General features: G+C 43.1%; 1 protein-coding gene across 2 annotated transcripts; it reads left to right on the top strand.

Moving 5' to 3' along the window:
• The first annotated feature begins 2,343 nt into the window (after positions 1–2,343).
• Positions 2,344–16,336, top strand: LOC124143685. Of its 2 annotated transcripts, none has more exons than XM_046512727.2 (5): positions 2,344–2,402; positions 5,752–5,891; positions 6,573–6,761; positions 7,424–7,676; positions 12,976–16,336. In XM_046512727.2, the coding sequence occupies exons 2-5, from the start codon at positions 5,775–5,777 to the stop codon at positions 13,629–13,631; spliced, it is 1,215 nt and encodes a 404-aa protein (XP_046368683.2). In that variant the 5' UTR covers positions 2,344–2,402; positions 5,752–5,774; the 3' UTR covers positions 13,632–16,336. The 2 variants fall into 2 exon arrangements, with proteins under 2 accessions (XP_046368683.2, XP_046368684.2); XM_046512728.2 differs by having other exon boundaries at positions 2,397–2,521.
• The last annotated feature ends 650 nt before the right edge of the window (positions 16,337–16,986 follow it).

Here is a 16,986-nt window from a genome sequence, read left to right as displayed (position 1 = left end):
TAAAAGACAATCGTGGAATTGACAATATATTACACACGTTAGTTTCAAAACCTTTTACCTTCACGAACACTATATTATAAATGTATTTAGTCAAATTATGACCTGCGCCACCACTGGGTCGAAATTAATTATTGCATCGGGTGCTGCTTGTCATTCTTGTAACATTACAATTGTAACATGTATCTATTTGCAAGTGAGTGCAATACATTTTCACCTTGTTTTGCTTCATGTCGCTGTCGGTTTTACGTACTTTCCGTGTCTGTTTCGCTTTTAAATCTGTCCTCAGTATTGGCCCAGATAGCATCTAGCTCCATCATTCTATTAACAAGTGATAGTAATACATGTTCACCTTGTTTGAAAGACGGTGTCACGGGAAAGCTGTCACGCTGATTTTACGAAACGAGTGTCAGAGTTCTTGTGTTTCCCGAGCGAGAGCGAAAGTTTCGTAAAATCAGTCTGACACACGTGTATGCGAGTGTGATAATGTCTTTGTTACTCCTTATTTCTTCATCATTTTGAGCTTCCCTTTAGAAAGAATGGACTGATCACGACTGCTGTCTCAGAAAATCTCTATTGCCGAATGACGTCAACAATCCCTAGCTATGACGTCGTATATAGCGTGACGTCATTCCGATCTTACGTCACAATAAGATTCGAAGATCGCCAACAATGCATGCCGCCGGGATGACGTAAACAATAAACTGGAGCATGTGAAGTGGTATTTGGATTAGTTCATATTCAATTTTTATCCACTCGGGGGTTGGTCGGGCTAGCCTAGTGGTTAAAGCGTTCGCTCTTCACGCCGAAAACCCGGGTTCGATTCCCGACATGGGTACAATGTGTGAAGCCCATTTCTGGTGTCCCCCGCCATGATATTTATTGAATATTGCTAAAAGCGGCGTAAAACCATACTCACTCACTCACTATCCACGCGGTTATTTCTAACCCTATGGACCCGTGAAAATCAGGGTTAGAATTGGTCTTCAGGAACCTATGACTTAAGAGACGACTATACTTCTCGTAAGAGGCGACTAACGGCTCCTGGTGGTCAGGCTCGCTGACTTGGTTGATGTATGTCATCGTATCGTAGATCGATGCTCATGATGTCAATTACTGGATTTTATCATCCAAACCTGGCTCCTACAGGAGATGTCGCTTGGATTAGATCAGGCGATATCTACATTGTAGATATCGCTGCAATGAAATTACATCACAATGCTTTGCAGACCATTGTGACGTCACTGGTTACCATGACGTCACAATCAAATGACATCACTAAGGCTCTGCTACTGAAGCTGTTAGCAGTACTTTTTACACTGCTAATTACTCTCTACAAATTGAAAAGGTTGGAAGAATGATGTTGGATGATAAATAAAATCTCACCCTCGTGTCTTTTGAGATCAAATATTTCAACACTCGTTGATAAAAGTGGCAAAAATCCTCGGCAAGCCTCGGAATTTTTCCACTTTTATCAACTCGTGTTGATATATTTAATATCAAAAGACACTCGGGTGAAATTCTCTATGTCTTATCCAGACTAGATTATTTACAGACCACCATCATATAGCTGGAATATTGCTGGGTGCGGCGTTAAACAATAAACAAACAAAACAAAGAACCTATGGGAAATAAAAGAGATAATTATATCTCGTATAATAATTTCATTATTACCCATTATTTTCTTCATCCTTTTCAGCTTTCCTTTAGAGAAATGCACTGATCATGATCGCCGTCTAAGAAAACCACAATTGTCGAATGATGTCAGCTATGACGTCATTTCTAATGTGACGTCATTTCGAGCATCACAATAAGATTCGAATGCTATGTGGAGAAAGTTTAAAACTCCGAGGCTTGCCGAGGAGTTTTTAACTTTTATCGACGAGTGTTGACATATTTGATATCAAAAGACACAAGGGTGAGATTCTATTTATCATCCAACATTATTCTTCCAACGTTTTCAGTTTGTAGACAGTAATAAGCAGTGTTTTAAGTGTAAAAAGTACTGCTAACAGCTTTAGTAGCGGAGCCATTAGTGATGTCATTTGATTCTGACGTCATGGTAACCAATGATGTCTGAATGTTCTGCAAAGCATTGTGATGTTATTTCATTGCAGCGATATCTACAATGTATCTACAATGTAGATATCGCTTCATCTCACCCTAGCCATAGCTCCTGTGGGAGCCAGTTTTGGATGATAAATTATGTGTTCATCCAAACGTTCAAAAAAACTGATATTTATTTGAGATAATCACGTCAGCGAACTTAAGCATCTAGAACGACAAAAGCGCCATAAAATCCCCATGATAGCCGTCTCAAATAATTGTCACGGGTAACAAATTGTCTATTCACCGTCAGTTGCCTCGATTTCGCAATGCGGAAATATAGTTATTGTAAACAACAGGTGAGTGGGCCAACGAGTGTGTAATCTTGATGTGGGGTGTTGCAACGTTTGTAGATTAGAAAACCTCGATATTTCTTATTCGTCCTATTTACTGAAGGAGTAAGTCTTCCCGCTATCAGGTAAGCAGTAAGTAGACATGTCATTGAACATAAACAGACCAATAAACACGACCTGAAAGCACGGTTCTGATGTTAGACCATTTAAGTTACAGTCATCTTAGCGCAAAGATAGCTTTGTGGAACGGAGCTGTTAAAATTGTTCCTTAGGCTAACGCTAGTCTCTGAAAATATATATATTTATAGAATCAAACAACTCCGCTTTAATTATTAATAACCCCAGGGAGACAGGAAATTCAGATTCTGTTGAAAGTCCAGATCGACTTGCTTCATTTAGGACTGTTGCATTATGTACAGTAAGGGCAGGGAGGAATGGAAAAGAATAAGGTTCAGGGACAGTGAGACAGGCCTCAGCAACCTATGACTGTCCTAAGACAATGCTAAAAGACACGGCTCGTGAAGATTCGGGGTAGAATCAGGTCTTCAGCAACCCATGCTTGCCGTAAATGGCGACTAAAGGGATTGGGTGGTCAGGCTTGCCGACTTGGTTGATGTATGTCATCGTATCGTATTGTTAAACAACAAACCAAACCAAACTAAAAGACACATACGGTACCCTGACATGGTGGGATGTTGCTTATTTTTAAATCAATCACTGGTTTCTTGAGCACAGGTTTCATCATAGCCGAGAGCAGCAAGAGCCGTCAACACACAGCTCTCGGCACTCAGCTAGCTGTATATCTATAGTAACCATCATTATCTCTTCTCTGACTAGGGGCGGTCGGGTAGCCTAGTGGTTAAAGCGTTCGCTCGTCACGCCGAAGACCCAGGTTCGATTCCCGACATGGGTACAATGTGTGAAGCCCATCTCTGGTGTCCCCAGCCGTGATATTGCTGGAATATTGCTAAAAGCGGCGTAAAACCATACTCACTCACTCACTCTTCTCTGACTATGTTCAGAGATAAAGATCGCTCAGGAACATGGCGACAGTAATGATCGGATCGTGTTAATTATGCCAGGGATTTAGCTGGGATCCAAGATTAACCCTCATGGTGCCTGGCCGTCAGCAGGCTTTGTATACTGCTCAGTGCCGCATTGTGATGACGTCACTGTTTCAAAGATGAACTCTGTATAAAAAGTTTTCTTATTTCTTCACACAGTTTTACCAAATTGTCTAGCATTCAGCTCAAGTTAATTGTATTTCAAACAGAATCTTAATTCACTAAATACAAAAGGGATATGCACTGTGTGAAAGTAGCTGGAAAGTTTGCTACTTTTCTATACAATTGTATTAATTGTACTGCAGGTGCCAAGTAAAGTCAAGTAAGCGCCCTTGTTTGAAATCTAAATGTCCAATAATTCATATCATTTGAAAGTGCATATCCTAGCAATGATAGAAATATGACATTTCATATGTCAAAGTGTACATTCATTTTTTATTGTCCATGAGGTTAGCTTACCAATAAGAAATGCCAATGAAAATGTCAGTGTGTTTGACATCAAAACATAATTGGCAGAAGTGGTCATGATTAGTTTATACACTGAATGTTTCAAAGATTATATTACTATAAGAATGACAGTTTGGATTATATATATCTTGATGAAATTCCGGTTACGTCCACATAGATTTCAGTGTCAGTGTTCTTTCATTAGCGTGATGAGTGATAAAAGACAACCTCAGAGTAATTGTCATGAACATTTTTAAGGGGCAAAAAGTAACAGATTACTAAATAGTCCAAACAATCCACAAAGTGATATTGCTCAATTTCAGATATCAGTATTATTTCTCGTGGTGTAGTGGTAGAGCATCTGCCCGGAGAGCGGAAGGTGCGGGGTTCAATCCCCGGCCACGTCATACCAAAAGACGTTTAAAGATGGTACTTGTAGTTACCCTGTCTGGCACTCGGTATTAAGGGGCTAGAACAAGGACTGGTCGGCTCGGAGTCAGTATACTGTGGCTGAGTGGGGTATTCACATTAAGCTGCAGCATGGTATCTCAGTGGGCTAGCACTATAATTGGTTGGTTTGTTGTTTAACGCTGCACTCAGCAATATTCCAACTATATGACGGCGGTCTGCCTGTAAATAATCAAGTCTGGACCAGACAATCCAGTGATTAATATCATGAGCATTGATCCACGCAATTGGGATTGATGACATTCACCTGATCACCTGACCACCCGATCCCGTTAGTCGCCTTTTATGACAAGCATAGTCGCCTTTTACGGCAAGCATGGGTTGCTAAAGACTTATTCTGACCCGGATCTTCACGGATCCCTAGCACTATTAAATCGGCATTAGTCGGACAAGTACAAGCAGCCATACACACGTGCATGCATGTCTTTTGGTTTGATGTGGCCCGGGATCGAACCCTGGACCTTCCAGTTCCACTCTCTGGGCGGACGCTCTACCACTAGACCACAGAGGCAGTCACATCAAGATATTAAACTTTCATACATACAATAGTACACATTTGCATTTAGACATTTGTCATTTGATTTACATCATTCCTCACATTTATGTGTCTACATTGTGTTCAAATGCGAAAAAACCTCTTCATTCCCATGTTACAATAATACTGGAAGTTATAAATACAAAATCCAGTATATATTATGCAAAATACCCAGCATATTACCAGGTATATAAAATCACAGAGATATCATAATATTTTCGTTTATGATATTTAACCCAATTGAATAGGATGGTTTATAATATGTAATATTTATTTTTATTCTTTCCTGTTATCTTTGAAGTAGAAATCACCTCTACAAGGCAGTACCATAAGCTATTATATATTAACCTTGTTGACACGAATTGGGATGTACCAAGATACCTTTGCCAGGGGTCCAGTAAAACAATTCCTTATCAGACATTTTGTACCTAACTAGATTTTGCCAGGGGTCCAGTAAAACAATTCCTTTTTGGACATTTTGTACCCAACTCTTGGTGCTACAGTGGGTATCGGGGTAGATCCGGGTAATGGGGGGTCAGGTACCCGGGTAGTAAATATGGACTTATCCCAGCCCTAGCTGTAAATACCATGGATATTATTGTGTGTCCCTCGGGACACAGTTTATTCTTTTTTTGCGTCCAATGTCAACATTTGTGAGTACTGGATGCACATATGTGCATCACATCAAACCCTGGATGGGGAGAGCCAATGATCTCCCTGTTACAAACCTATTAAACACAGTAACTATCCTAGTTTTCTTTTATCAATAGAAACTTTCATAATTTCTCAGAGCATTTGGTAGTTTTAACAAATTTTACTGTTGGTTTTAATTTTGTTACAGAAGCAAGTCAACTGACATAGAACATGGGAGGCAATTCGTCCACGTCAAGGGGTCAGGTGTTGGCACCAGCTGGGCCAGCAGGTCCCCCTGAACCTCCTTATCCTGGACCAGCTGCAGAATACAACTTCATCAACACACAGGTAGGTCTTCTACAAATATACAGCTGATTGCACAGGTAAGTCACATGCACCTGAGCACAGCTGCAGAATACAACTTCATCAACACACAGGTAGGTCTTCTACAAATATACAGCTGATTGCACAGGTAAGTCACATACACCTGAGCACAGCTGCAGAATGCAACTTCATCAACACACAGGTAGGTCTTCTACAAATATACAGCTGATTGCACAGGTAAGTCACATACACCTGAGCACAGCTGAAAAATACAACTTTATTAACACATATCAGGTCATCTACAAATATACAGCTGATTACACAGGTGAGTCACATGGACCTGAGCATGGCTGCAGAATACAGATTCCTCAATGCACAGGTAGGTCATCTACAAATATATAGCTTCATTACACCTGAATGCACCTGCTGAATGAAGCTTTCTAAATACACAGATAAGTCATCTACACCTATACAGCTTCATTACTCATGTAAGTCACATACACCTGAGCACAGCTGCAGAATACAACTTCATTAACACACAGGTAAGTCATCTACACCTATACAACTGATAACACAGGTAAGTCACTTTTAACTATTCTGCTTCATTGATACCTGTTGAAGTTGAACTACTGAACACAAGGGCAGAATACAACTTCATTGCTACAAGGCTTTGCTGTCATCATCATTGTCTTCCCCCTGTTTCAGGTGTCGATGACCAACAACATCAGCTTCTCTACAACACACAACATGGTGACCACCAACATTGACTCCTATTACCCAATCCTGGGACAGAAGTATGCAGAAGGTTTCCGTCTCCTCACCTTCTACCGCATACCTGGGGGAGCACAGCGCCAGGGGGGCCTCTTCAGCATGTCCATGGCTATACCATTCCAGGTGAGTTACAATAAAAGTACAATCTGAATGTTTGGAGGTATTTCGTACCAGTATCCACTAGTAGTGGGACGATGCACACATGCATCGGTGGATCATGATTTTTTGCTTCTCGATACAAGTATCGATCATAATCGCACACAAAGTAAAAAGTATCGATTCTTACCTTAAATGTATTCTTTAATATATGTTACACCACACACTAATTTCTAGTGAAAATGAGTATTAAAAACGTAAATATTTTCATCCATTGCGCCATACTTTACACTGCATACTGTAAATCGTCAGTGTGTCAGGTATTTGGCCATCATGTCTATGAAAAGATGGCTTAGACCACAGATAAGAGCACATGCAAGTATCGTGATGCGAATCAGATCGTGAGCAAGGTATCGTGATACGTATCAGATCGTGAGCAAGGTATCGTGATACGTATCAGATCGCACAGTTGGTGTTTCTTCCCAGCCCTTGTATCAGATATAAATATTTGTGTCTAAAATAGAGATAATGTGCTATTTTTTGGCACCATGACATGATATTCTATTCATGATATACTGAGTCTCTGACAGTTGATGTTTGAAGGGCTAGTGATAAAATGTCTATCACTCACTCACTCACTCACTCACTCACTCACTCACTCACTCACTCACTCACTCTGCTGTTCCCAGGGTGTGTTCTGTCGCTACCCTCAAATGCCGAGTCAACAAGGCTGGCAGCTGCGCGTTGTCAAGTCTGTCATGGTGGCCCAGAGAATGGGTCATGGCTTGATCCAGCTCAACCCCCAGATTGTGGGAGACTCGTCTCAGATCTACCAGGCCATCGTGGACAACACTAATACAGGCGGGCGTCTCATTTGTGTCGAGATGACAGGGCAGCAACAAGGCCAGGGCTTCAGTGCCGCCATGCAAGGAATCAGCCCGAGTAAGTAGTGCAGTAAGACCCTGTGGAGATTCCAGGTTAGAACTGGTCCCCTGCAACCAATGCTTGTCGTCATTCCATGGAGAATTCATGTCAGAATTGGTCCCCAGTAAGTAGAGCAACAAGACTGGTCCCTAGTAGGGCTGGGAAGAGTCCAAATTTACTACCCGGGTACCCACTCCCATATTACCCGACCCTACCTGGGAACCCACTGTAGGTCTTAAGAGATACAAAATGTCCGATTGGGAATTTTTTTACCACAGCACTTGCAAATGTATTTACATTCATGTATCATACACTGACATTGACTTAAGTTATATCTTTATTCAACCATATGAAAAGTCAGGAGGAATGGGTGCATAGTCAGAAAGAAATGCGAACATTAGTGACTTGTAGTGTAACCATAGAGTTCGAGATAGCTTTTGCCATTAAACTATATATCACATGACTTAACACGGGTCCGGGTAGTCCTGTGGGTACCCGGGTCCTACACAGTACCCACCCGACCCGGGTACCCGAGTTACCCGTCCCAGCTCTAGTCCCCAGTGAGTAGAGCCACAAGACCCGTGGAGATTCCAGGTTAGAATTGGTCCCCAGCAACCTATGCTGGTCATCATCCCATGGAGATTCAAGGTTAGAACTTGTCCCCAGTGAGTAGGGCAGAAAGACCCTATGGAGATTCCAGGTTAGAATAAGTCCCCAGTGAGTAGGGCAGAAAGACCCTATGGAGATTCCAGGTTAGAATTGGTCCCCAGTGAGTAGAGCCACAAGACCCTATGGAGATTCCAGGTTAGAATTGGTCCCCAGTGAGTAGAGCCACAAGACCCTATGGAGATTCCAGGTTAGAATTAGTCCCCAGTGAGTAAAGCCACAAGACCCTATGGAGGTTCCAGGTTAGAATTAGTCCCCAGTGAGTAGGGCAGAAAGACCCTATGGAGATTCCAGGTTAGAATTGGTCCCAAGTGAGTAGGGCAGAAAGACCCTATGGAGATTCCAGGTTAGAATTGGTCCCCAGTGAGTAGGGCAGAAAGACCCTATGGAGATTCCAGGTTAGAATTGGTCCCCAGTGAGTAGGGCAGAAAGACCCTATGGAGATTGCAGGTCAGAATTAGTCCCCAGTGAGTAGGGCAGAAAGACCCTATGGAGATTCCAGGTTAGAATTGGTCCCCAGTGAGTAGGGCAGAAAGACCCTATGGAGATTCCAGGTTAGAATTGGTCCCCAGTGAGTAGAGCCACCAGACTGTGTGGTGATTCCAGGTTAGAATTGGTCCCCAGTGAGTAGGGCAGAAAGACCCTATGGAGATTCCAGGTTAGAATTGGTCCCCAGTGAGTAGGGCAGAAAGACCCTATGGAGATTGCAGGTCAGAATTAGTCCCCAGTGAGTAGGGCAAAAAGACCCTATGGAGATTCCAGGTTAGAATTGGTCCCAAGTGAGTAGGGCAGAAAGACCCTGTGGAGATTCCAGGTTAGAATTGGTCCCCAGTGAACAGGGCAGAAAGACCCTATGGAGATTCCAGGTTAGAATTGGTCCCCAGTGAGTAGGGCAGAAAGACCTTATGGAGATTGCAGGTCAGAATTAGTCCCCAGTGAGTAGGGCAGAAAGACCCTATGGAGATTCCAGGTTAGAATTGGTCCCCAGTGAGTAGGGCAGAAAGACCCTATGGAGATTCCAGGTTAGAATTAGTCCCAAGCAAATTATGCTGATCTTAATCCTGTGGTGATTCCAGGTTAGAATTGGTTCCCAGTAACCTATGCTGGTCATAATCCCATGGAGATTCCAGGTTAGAGCTGGTCCCCAGTGAGAAGGGCAGAAAGACCCTATGGAGATTCCAGGTTAGAATTGGTCCCCAGTGAGTAGAGCCACCAGACTGTGTGGTGATTCCAGCTTAGAACTGGTCCCCAGTGACTAGGGCAGAAAGACCCTATGGAGATTCCAGGTTAGAACTGGTCCCCAGTGAGAAGGGCACAAAGACCCTATGGAGATTCCAGGTTAGAATTGGTCCCCAGTGAGTAGAGCCACCAGACAGTGTGGAGATTCCAGGTTAGAACTGGTCCCCAGTGAGTAGGGCAGAAAGACCCTGTGGAGATTCCAGGTTAGAATTAGTCCCCAGCAAGTTATGCTGATCTTAATCCTGTGGTGATTCCAGGTTAGAATTGGTCCCCAGTGAGTAGAGCCACCTGACTGTGTGGTGATTCCAGGTTAGAATTGGTCCCCAGTGAGTAGGGCAGAAAGACCCTATGGAGATTCCAGGTTAGAATTGGTCCCCATTGAGTAGAGCCACCTGACTGTGTGGTGATTCCAGGTTAGAACTGGTCCCCAGTGAGTAGGGCAGAAAGACCCTATGGAGATTCCAGGTTAGAATTGGTCCCCAGTGAGTAGGGCAGAAAGACCCTATGGAGATTCCAGGTTAGAATTGGTCCCCAGTGAGTAGGGCAGAAAGACCCTATGGAGATTGCAGGTCAGAATTAGTCCCCAGTGAGTAGGGCAGAAAGACCCTATGGAGATTCCAGGTTAGAATTGGTCCCCAGTGAGTAGGGCAGAAAGACCCTGTGGAGATTCCACGTTAGAATTGGTCCCCAGTGAGCAGGGCAGAAAGACCCTATGGAGATTGCAGGTTAGAATTGGTCCCCAGTGAGTAGGGCAGAAAGACCCTATGGAGATTCCAGGTTAGAACTGGTCCCCAGTGAGTAGGGCAGAAAGACCCTATGGAGATTCCAGGTTAGAATTAGTCCCAAGCAAATTATGCTGATCTTAATCCTGTGGTGATTCCAGGTTAGAATTGGTTCCCAGTAACCTATGCTGGTCATAATCCCATGGAGATTCCAGGTTAGAGCTGGTCCCCAGTGAGAAGGGCAGAAAGACCCTATGGAGATTCCAGGTTAGAATTGGTCCCCAGTGAGTAGAGCCACCAGACTGTGTGGTGATTCCAGCTTAGAACTGGTCCCCAGTGAGTAGGGCAGAAAGACCCTATGGAGATTCCAGGTTAGAACTGGTCCCCAGTGAGAAGGGCACAAAAACCCTATGGAGATTCCAGGTTAGAATTGGTCCCCATGCAGTGAGTAGAGCCACCAGACTGTGGAAATTCCAGGTTAGAACTGGTCCCCAGTGAGAAGGGCACAAAGACCCTATGGAGATTCCAGGTTAGAATTGGTCCCCAGTGAGTAGAGCCACCAGACAGTGTGGAGATTCCAGGTTAGAACTGGTCCCCAGTGAGTAGGGCAGAAAGACCCTGTGGAGATTCCAGGTTAGAATTAGTCCCCAGCAAGTTATGCTGATCTTAATCCTGTGGTGATTCCAGGTTAGAATTGGTCCCCAGTGAGTAGAGCCACCTGACTGTGTGGTGATTCCAGGTTAGAATTGGTCCCCAGTGAGTAGGGCAGAAAGACCCTATGGAGATTCCAGGTTAGAATTGGTCCCCATTGAGTAGAGCCACCTGACTGTGTGGTGATTCCAGGTTAGAACTGGTCCCCAGTGAGTAGGGCAGAAAGACCCTATGGAGATTCCAGGTTAGAATTGGTCCCCAGTGAGTAGGGCAGAAAGACCCTATGGAGATTCCAGGTTAGAATTGGTCCCCAGTGAGTAGGGCAGAAAGACCCTATGGAGATTGCAGGTCAGAATTAGTCCCCAGTGAGTAGGGCAGAAAGACCCTATGGAGATTCCAGGTTAGAATTGGTCCCCAGTGAGTAGGGCAGAAAGACCCTGTGGAGATTCCAGGTTAGAATTGGTCCCCAGTGAGCAGGGCAGAAAGACCCTATGGAGATTGCAGGTTAGAATTGGTCCCCAGTGAGTAGGGCAGAAAGACCCTATGGAGATTCCAGGTTAGAACTGGTCCCCAGTGAGTAGGGCAGAAAGACCCTATGGAGATTCCAGGTTAGAATTAGTCCCAAGCAAATTATGCTGATCTTAATCCTGTGGTGATTCCAGGTTAGAATTGGTTCCCAGTAACCTATGCTGGTCATAATCCCATGGAGATTCCAGGTTAGAGCTGGTCCCCAGTGAGAAGGGCAGAAAGACCCTATGGAGATTCCAGGTTAGAATTGGTCCCCAGTGAGTAGAGCCACCAGACTGTGTGGTGATTCCAGCTTAGAACTGGTCCCCAGTGAGTAGGGCAGAAAGACCCTATGGAGATTCCAGGTTAGAACTGGTCCCCAGTGAGAAGGGCACAAAGACCCTATGGAGATTCCAGGTTAGAATTGGTCCCCATGCAGTGAGTAGAGCCACCAGACTGTGGAAATTCCAGGTTAGAACTGGTCCCCAGTGAGTAGGGCAGAAAGACCCTATGGAGATTCCAGGTTAGAATTAGTCCCCAGCAAGTTATGCTGATCTTAATCCTGTGGTGATTCCAGGTTAGAATTGGTTCCCAGTAACCTATGCTGGTCATAATCCCATGGAGATTCCAGGTTAGAGCTGGTCCCCAGTGAGAAGGGCAGAAAGACCCTATGGAGATTCCAGGTTAGAATTGGTCCCCAGTGAGTAGAGCCACCAGACTGTGTGGTGATTCCAGCTTAGAACTGGTCCCCAGTGAGTAGGGCAGAAAGACCCTATGGAGATTCCAGGTTAGAACTGGTCCCCAGTGAGAAGGGCACAAAGACCCTATGGAGATTCCAGGTTAGAATTGGTCCCCATGCAGTGAGTAGAGCCACCAGACTGTGGAAATTCCAGGTTAGAACTGGTCCCCAGTGAGTAGGGCAGAAAGACCCTATGGAGATTCCAGGTTAGAATTAGTCCCCAGCAAGTTATGCTGATCTTAATCCTGTGGTGATTCCAGGTTAGAAATGTTCCTCAGCAACCCTGACGTCAATCAGCATTGAGTATCACTGAAATGCACATGGCAAATAGTGAAAAGTTATTACACTTGATCTTCCTTACTTTATGGGTAATATAAGTCAATAAGTTCTTATAATGGGACCCGTGAAGATCCGATCTTCAGCAACCCATGATAGTCATAAAAGGTGACTATGCTTGTCGTCAGAGAAGACCAACAGGATCGGGTGATCAGGCTTGCTGACTTGGTTGATGCATGTCATCGTATCCCAATTGTGTTGATCGATGATCATAATAGCAATCACTGGATTGTCTGGTCCAGACTCGATTATTTACAGACCGCCGTCACATAGCTGGAATATTGCTGAGTGTGGCGTTAAACAACAAACATATAAACAAACAAACAGAACTTATTATTGGTCTCATTTTATGATTTGTTCACAATGTTTCTAACCATTTTTCCAGTGGGTGCAACTCACATTACGAACTTAACTCATCATGCATGTTAAATAATAATGTGCTCTTTGTCATTTTCAGTAATGGGAGTAGACTTGTTCTTCGAGATCCCCAATTCCCCAATGTCCGAGCGTTACCTCTACCAGTGTGTTCCCTGTCCAGTGACCATACAGGCTAATCTCTCCTTCGGGACATCGGGTGTCAGGGTCATGTGTGACTGGAATGGGATGCTTGGATCCCAGTTATCCCAAGGCTGGAAGTTGGTCGAGATTTTCTTCGACATGGGCCAAGCACGTCACGGAGCATTCTCGACATCAGCGTCGCTCAACTCTGTGTGGTTCTTCGAGAAACCTTCGTCGCGCGCCAATAACAACACCCCAGTTTACCAGGGGACAGTTGTGGAGCACTTCGTCTCCATGACATCAGGCTTCGGTGGGGTACATGCCACCACGAACTGGGAGCCCATCATACAACAGCTGGGGCTGAAGGGATGGGAACTTGCTTGTTTTGTGGAGACCCCAGAAAGCAGGATGACTGGTTTTGGGAAAGCAGAAATGAAAGTTTTGTTATTTTTTCAGAGGCCTATCCTACCCCCAGTAGGTGGAGCCCACCACCCCATGCCCGGCCCCGCCCAGCCCCACCCAGGGGGCCCAGCACCCCCAGCAGCAGGCTTCCTATATGACCAAGGACATCCTCAGCCCCCATCTAACGAGAAACCTCCCCCATACCAGGGATAGACTTTTATGAGAACAAATTCACCCAAGTCCATTGTCCCAGCTTGTATTACCTATCTGTTGGTTTAGAGGTTGGAAGTTACAGTAGATATATAAGGGTACTGTTTATATGTTATTCCATGTCGGTCCATGTTGTTTTTTGTATATTTTGAATTCCATTAACCTCAGTGTATTAAACAAGATGGCTGATCCATCCGGTTTACCAGATGCAAATATTACAGTCTACATGTTTACAGTTTGAGAATAAACACAATTAATTTTGACTGCGGGTCAAAGACGCAAACATAGTTTGGCTGTTTGAATCCTTGAATTGATCAAGTTGCATGTGACTGGCCTTTCTATTCTGGTAAGATCTTCATGGCTTTGGACCCCAGAAATCAACTGCTTAGAGTACCTGGACTTAAAAATGGACGAACTACTGTTGATCTCAGAAAATAAAGGATGGAAATTGATTTATTTTTCACTTGACTGCCAAAATAGTCCAACTCCCTAATGTTATCATTGAAATCTCAAGTTAAACCAACAGGAGAATTAATTTTATGGGTGAATGTTTAGTATGATAATGCTTACATCTTAAACACAATCATGTCTGTGGCCAGTATCACTGCATCTTTATATATCATTTGTAGAAACTGATGCATGCTTTAATTAGTTTTTAGTTTTGTACAGAACATATGGTATCCCTCCCTCCCTCCCTTCCCCCTCCCTCCTCCCTTCTGTTTTGTACAGAACATATGGACTCCCTCCCTCCTGTTGTGTACAGAACATATGGTACATGTATCCCTCCCTCCCTCCTCCCTTCTGTTGTGTACAGAACATATGGACTCCCTCCCTCCCTTTTGTTGTGTACAGAATATATGGACTCCCTCTCTCCCTCCTGTTGTGTACAGAACATATGGTATCCCTCTCTCCCTTCTGTTGTGTACAGAACATATGGACTCCCTCCCCCCCCTCTCCCTTCTGTTGTGTACAGAACATATGGACTCCCTCCCTCTTTCTCCCTTCTGTTGTGTACAGAACATATGGACTCCCTCCCTCTTTTGAATAAGATTCAGTGGCTGTGGCCTATTCATTGTAAATCATATTGTGATATGTTGTATGTTATAACAGTGATGTGTGTGACTCAAGCAGATTCTGTGATTTGACCAGATAAAGCGACTGAGGGATACAGAGTTTATAAAAGTCCATCCGAGTTGGTCAAGACCACATGCAACCTGGCAGGGCTCTATACTGATGTATGGTCTATGCAATGTCCAGCTTATTCTAGCTCACCATCATTGCCTTATTAAACAATACAATGAGGACAGATGTTTGAAAACAACTTAATTTCCCTTTTTTGGTCTACTGCATTTATTCACCATCAAGAGAGTTTGGGTGATTTATGTGCACACAATCTGATTGGCTGTTGCTAGAGAATAAGCCAATGGCTACAAACACAGTCATATACAGCTACAAATATATCAGGCATGATATTATTTTTTGTTATTCCAGTGTGTTTTTCACAATCTAGAAAAAACTTGTTCGATGGCTTCCATAAAAAAGTGAATAATTTGGCCTGGCCTAACTATAAGTCACTCTGATTCATTCCAGTCTGATTCATGATTCAACTGTAGCTATAGTCAGTAGCATGTCTCCTACGTCATGGTCTTGTGGGTGACTAACAGGATCAGGTGGTCAGGCTCGCTGACTTGGTTGATGCATGTCATTGCATCCCAATTGCATGGATCGATGCTCATGATGTCTATCACCGGATTGTCTGGTCCAGACTTGATTATTTACAGACTGCCGTCATATAGCTGGAATATTGTTAGGTGCGGCATTAAACAACAAACAAACAAACAAACAAACAAAACACAAATGCAGTCTTGTGTCGAGACAAGTTCCTAGTGCTGTCTGTTACTGGACCTGATCACAGACGTTGCAGGGGCGTTGCAGTACGTACTTGAACATGACTCTAGCTGATAGGGAGTCCCCTATTTGTCTTTCTCCATGTGCCATGATATAAGACACCATGCCGACACACCAATCAGTGACTCGGATATTTATTGTATTTAAATCAAGATCTTCTTTTAAAGCATAATACTTTTTGAAGCTAATATTTGTTATAACTGTTTATGAAATATTTCTTTCTGAACAGATATGGTTGGTGGGTGAAATAAAAAAACAAAATAAATTACAAATATATATTCGAGATCTCTTGAAATACTATCAGTAGATGTACATTGATGTAAAGTACATTGAAATGAAAAAAATGTGTAAATGCCCTGCTAAGCTTCTGCTTTGAATGGCAAGTCAGAACTCCTTTTGGGTTACATAAAAAAACGGCTTTGTTTTCAGTGTGTATGATTTGATTTGTATTGAGATAACTCACATGATATTCACTTAGTGCTGTATATAGATTGAAAATGTTTTATATTTACCTCATATTAAAGTGAAGCACAGTGGGAGATGGCTGACTTTGTATGTGTTGTTGTTGATTATTTACATTGCACTGAAGAAATTTATCCTGTTATCCATGATATGACTAGTACTTTTGATGTGATTGTGGGACACTGTGACACTTCACAAAAGCCATAGGACAACTGATTATATACATTTTAGTTAATCCTTGTCCAAGTATTGTGCCTTTTACCATTTAGTTATAGATTTTTCTGTTAACTATTTTGTCACTTCCCAGCAATAAAGTTGGATCATAACTCATTTGAGAATATGTGTTTGTTTCATATATGAAAAACTGTCTTTTTTAGAGTTATCAAAATTTTATAGTTAAGGCCTAATAAATTTCAATACATTCTTCTAAAATTGTGAGGCAAATGAATTTAGTTTTTTAAACAAACTGATCAAGGTCTGTGAATTTCAACAGATGTAACTTCTATGAAGCGTGAGTGTTTAGTAGGGCTATACAGTATAACCTCTAATAGATCCTGGGGATCCAATATATGCCGGCCTCAACTTGACACCCTAGGTCACACGCTCTGTCAAAAATATAGAAGCCTGGTCTCTAATACTGTCATATGCTGGTGATTAATATGACTGTTTCCTGCTAATGTATTCTTTGAATGACTAGAATGTGGATCTTGGAAAGGTAATATAGTGAGTTTACACTGACACCAATAAACAGACCCGACACCAGGTCAACGGCTTTCTCGAAATCAATAGATGCCCGGACGTCTAATAGAGGAAATTTCATCAAGTTAGGCAAAAAGGCAGCACACTTAAACCCATTTTCTTTATTGAGGTGTGTGGTGGTGAGGCATCAAGTGATGATAATCCAGTAGTCAGTTGCTCAACAGGAGACAGCATATATATTATTGTCCAAATCCATTTTACTTTCATGGCGACATGACCCGTGAACATC

Source organism: Haliotis rufescens, unplaced genomic scaffold, assembly GCF_023055435.1.
Source record: "Haliotis rufescens isolate VD_foot unplaced genomic scaffold, xgHalRufe1.0.p SCAF_7, whole genome shotgun sequence".
Classification (NCBI taxonomy): Eukaryota; Metazoa; Mollusca; class Gastropoda; order Lepetellida; family Haliotidae; genus Haliotis; species Haliotis rufescens.
Note: the sequence above shows the minus strand (reverse complement) of the source record. Positions and strands in the feature narration are given on the sequence as shown.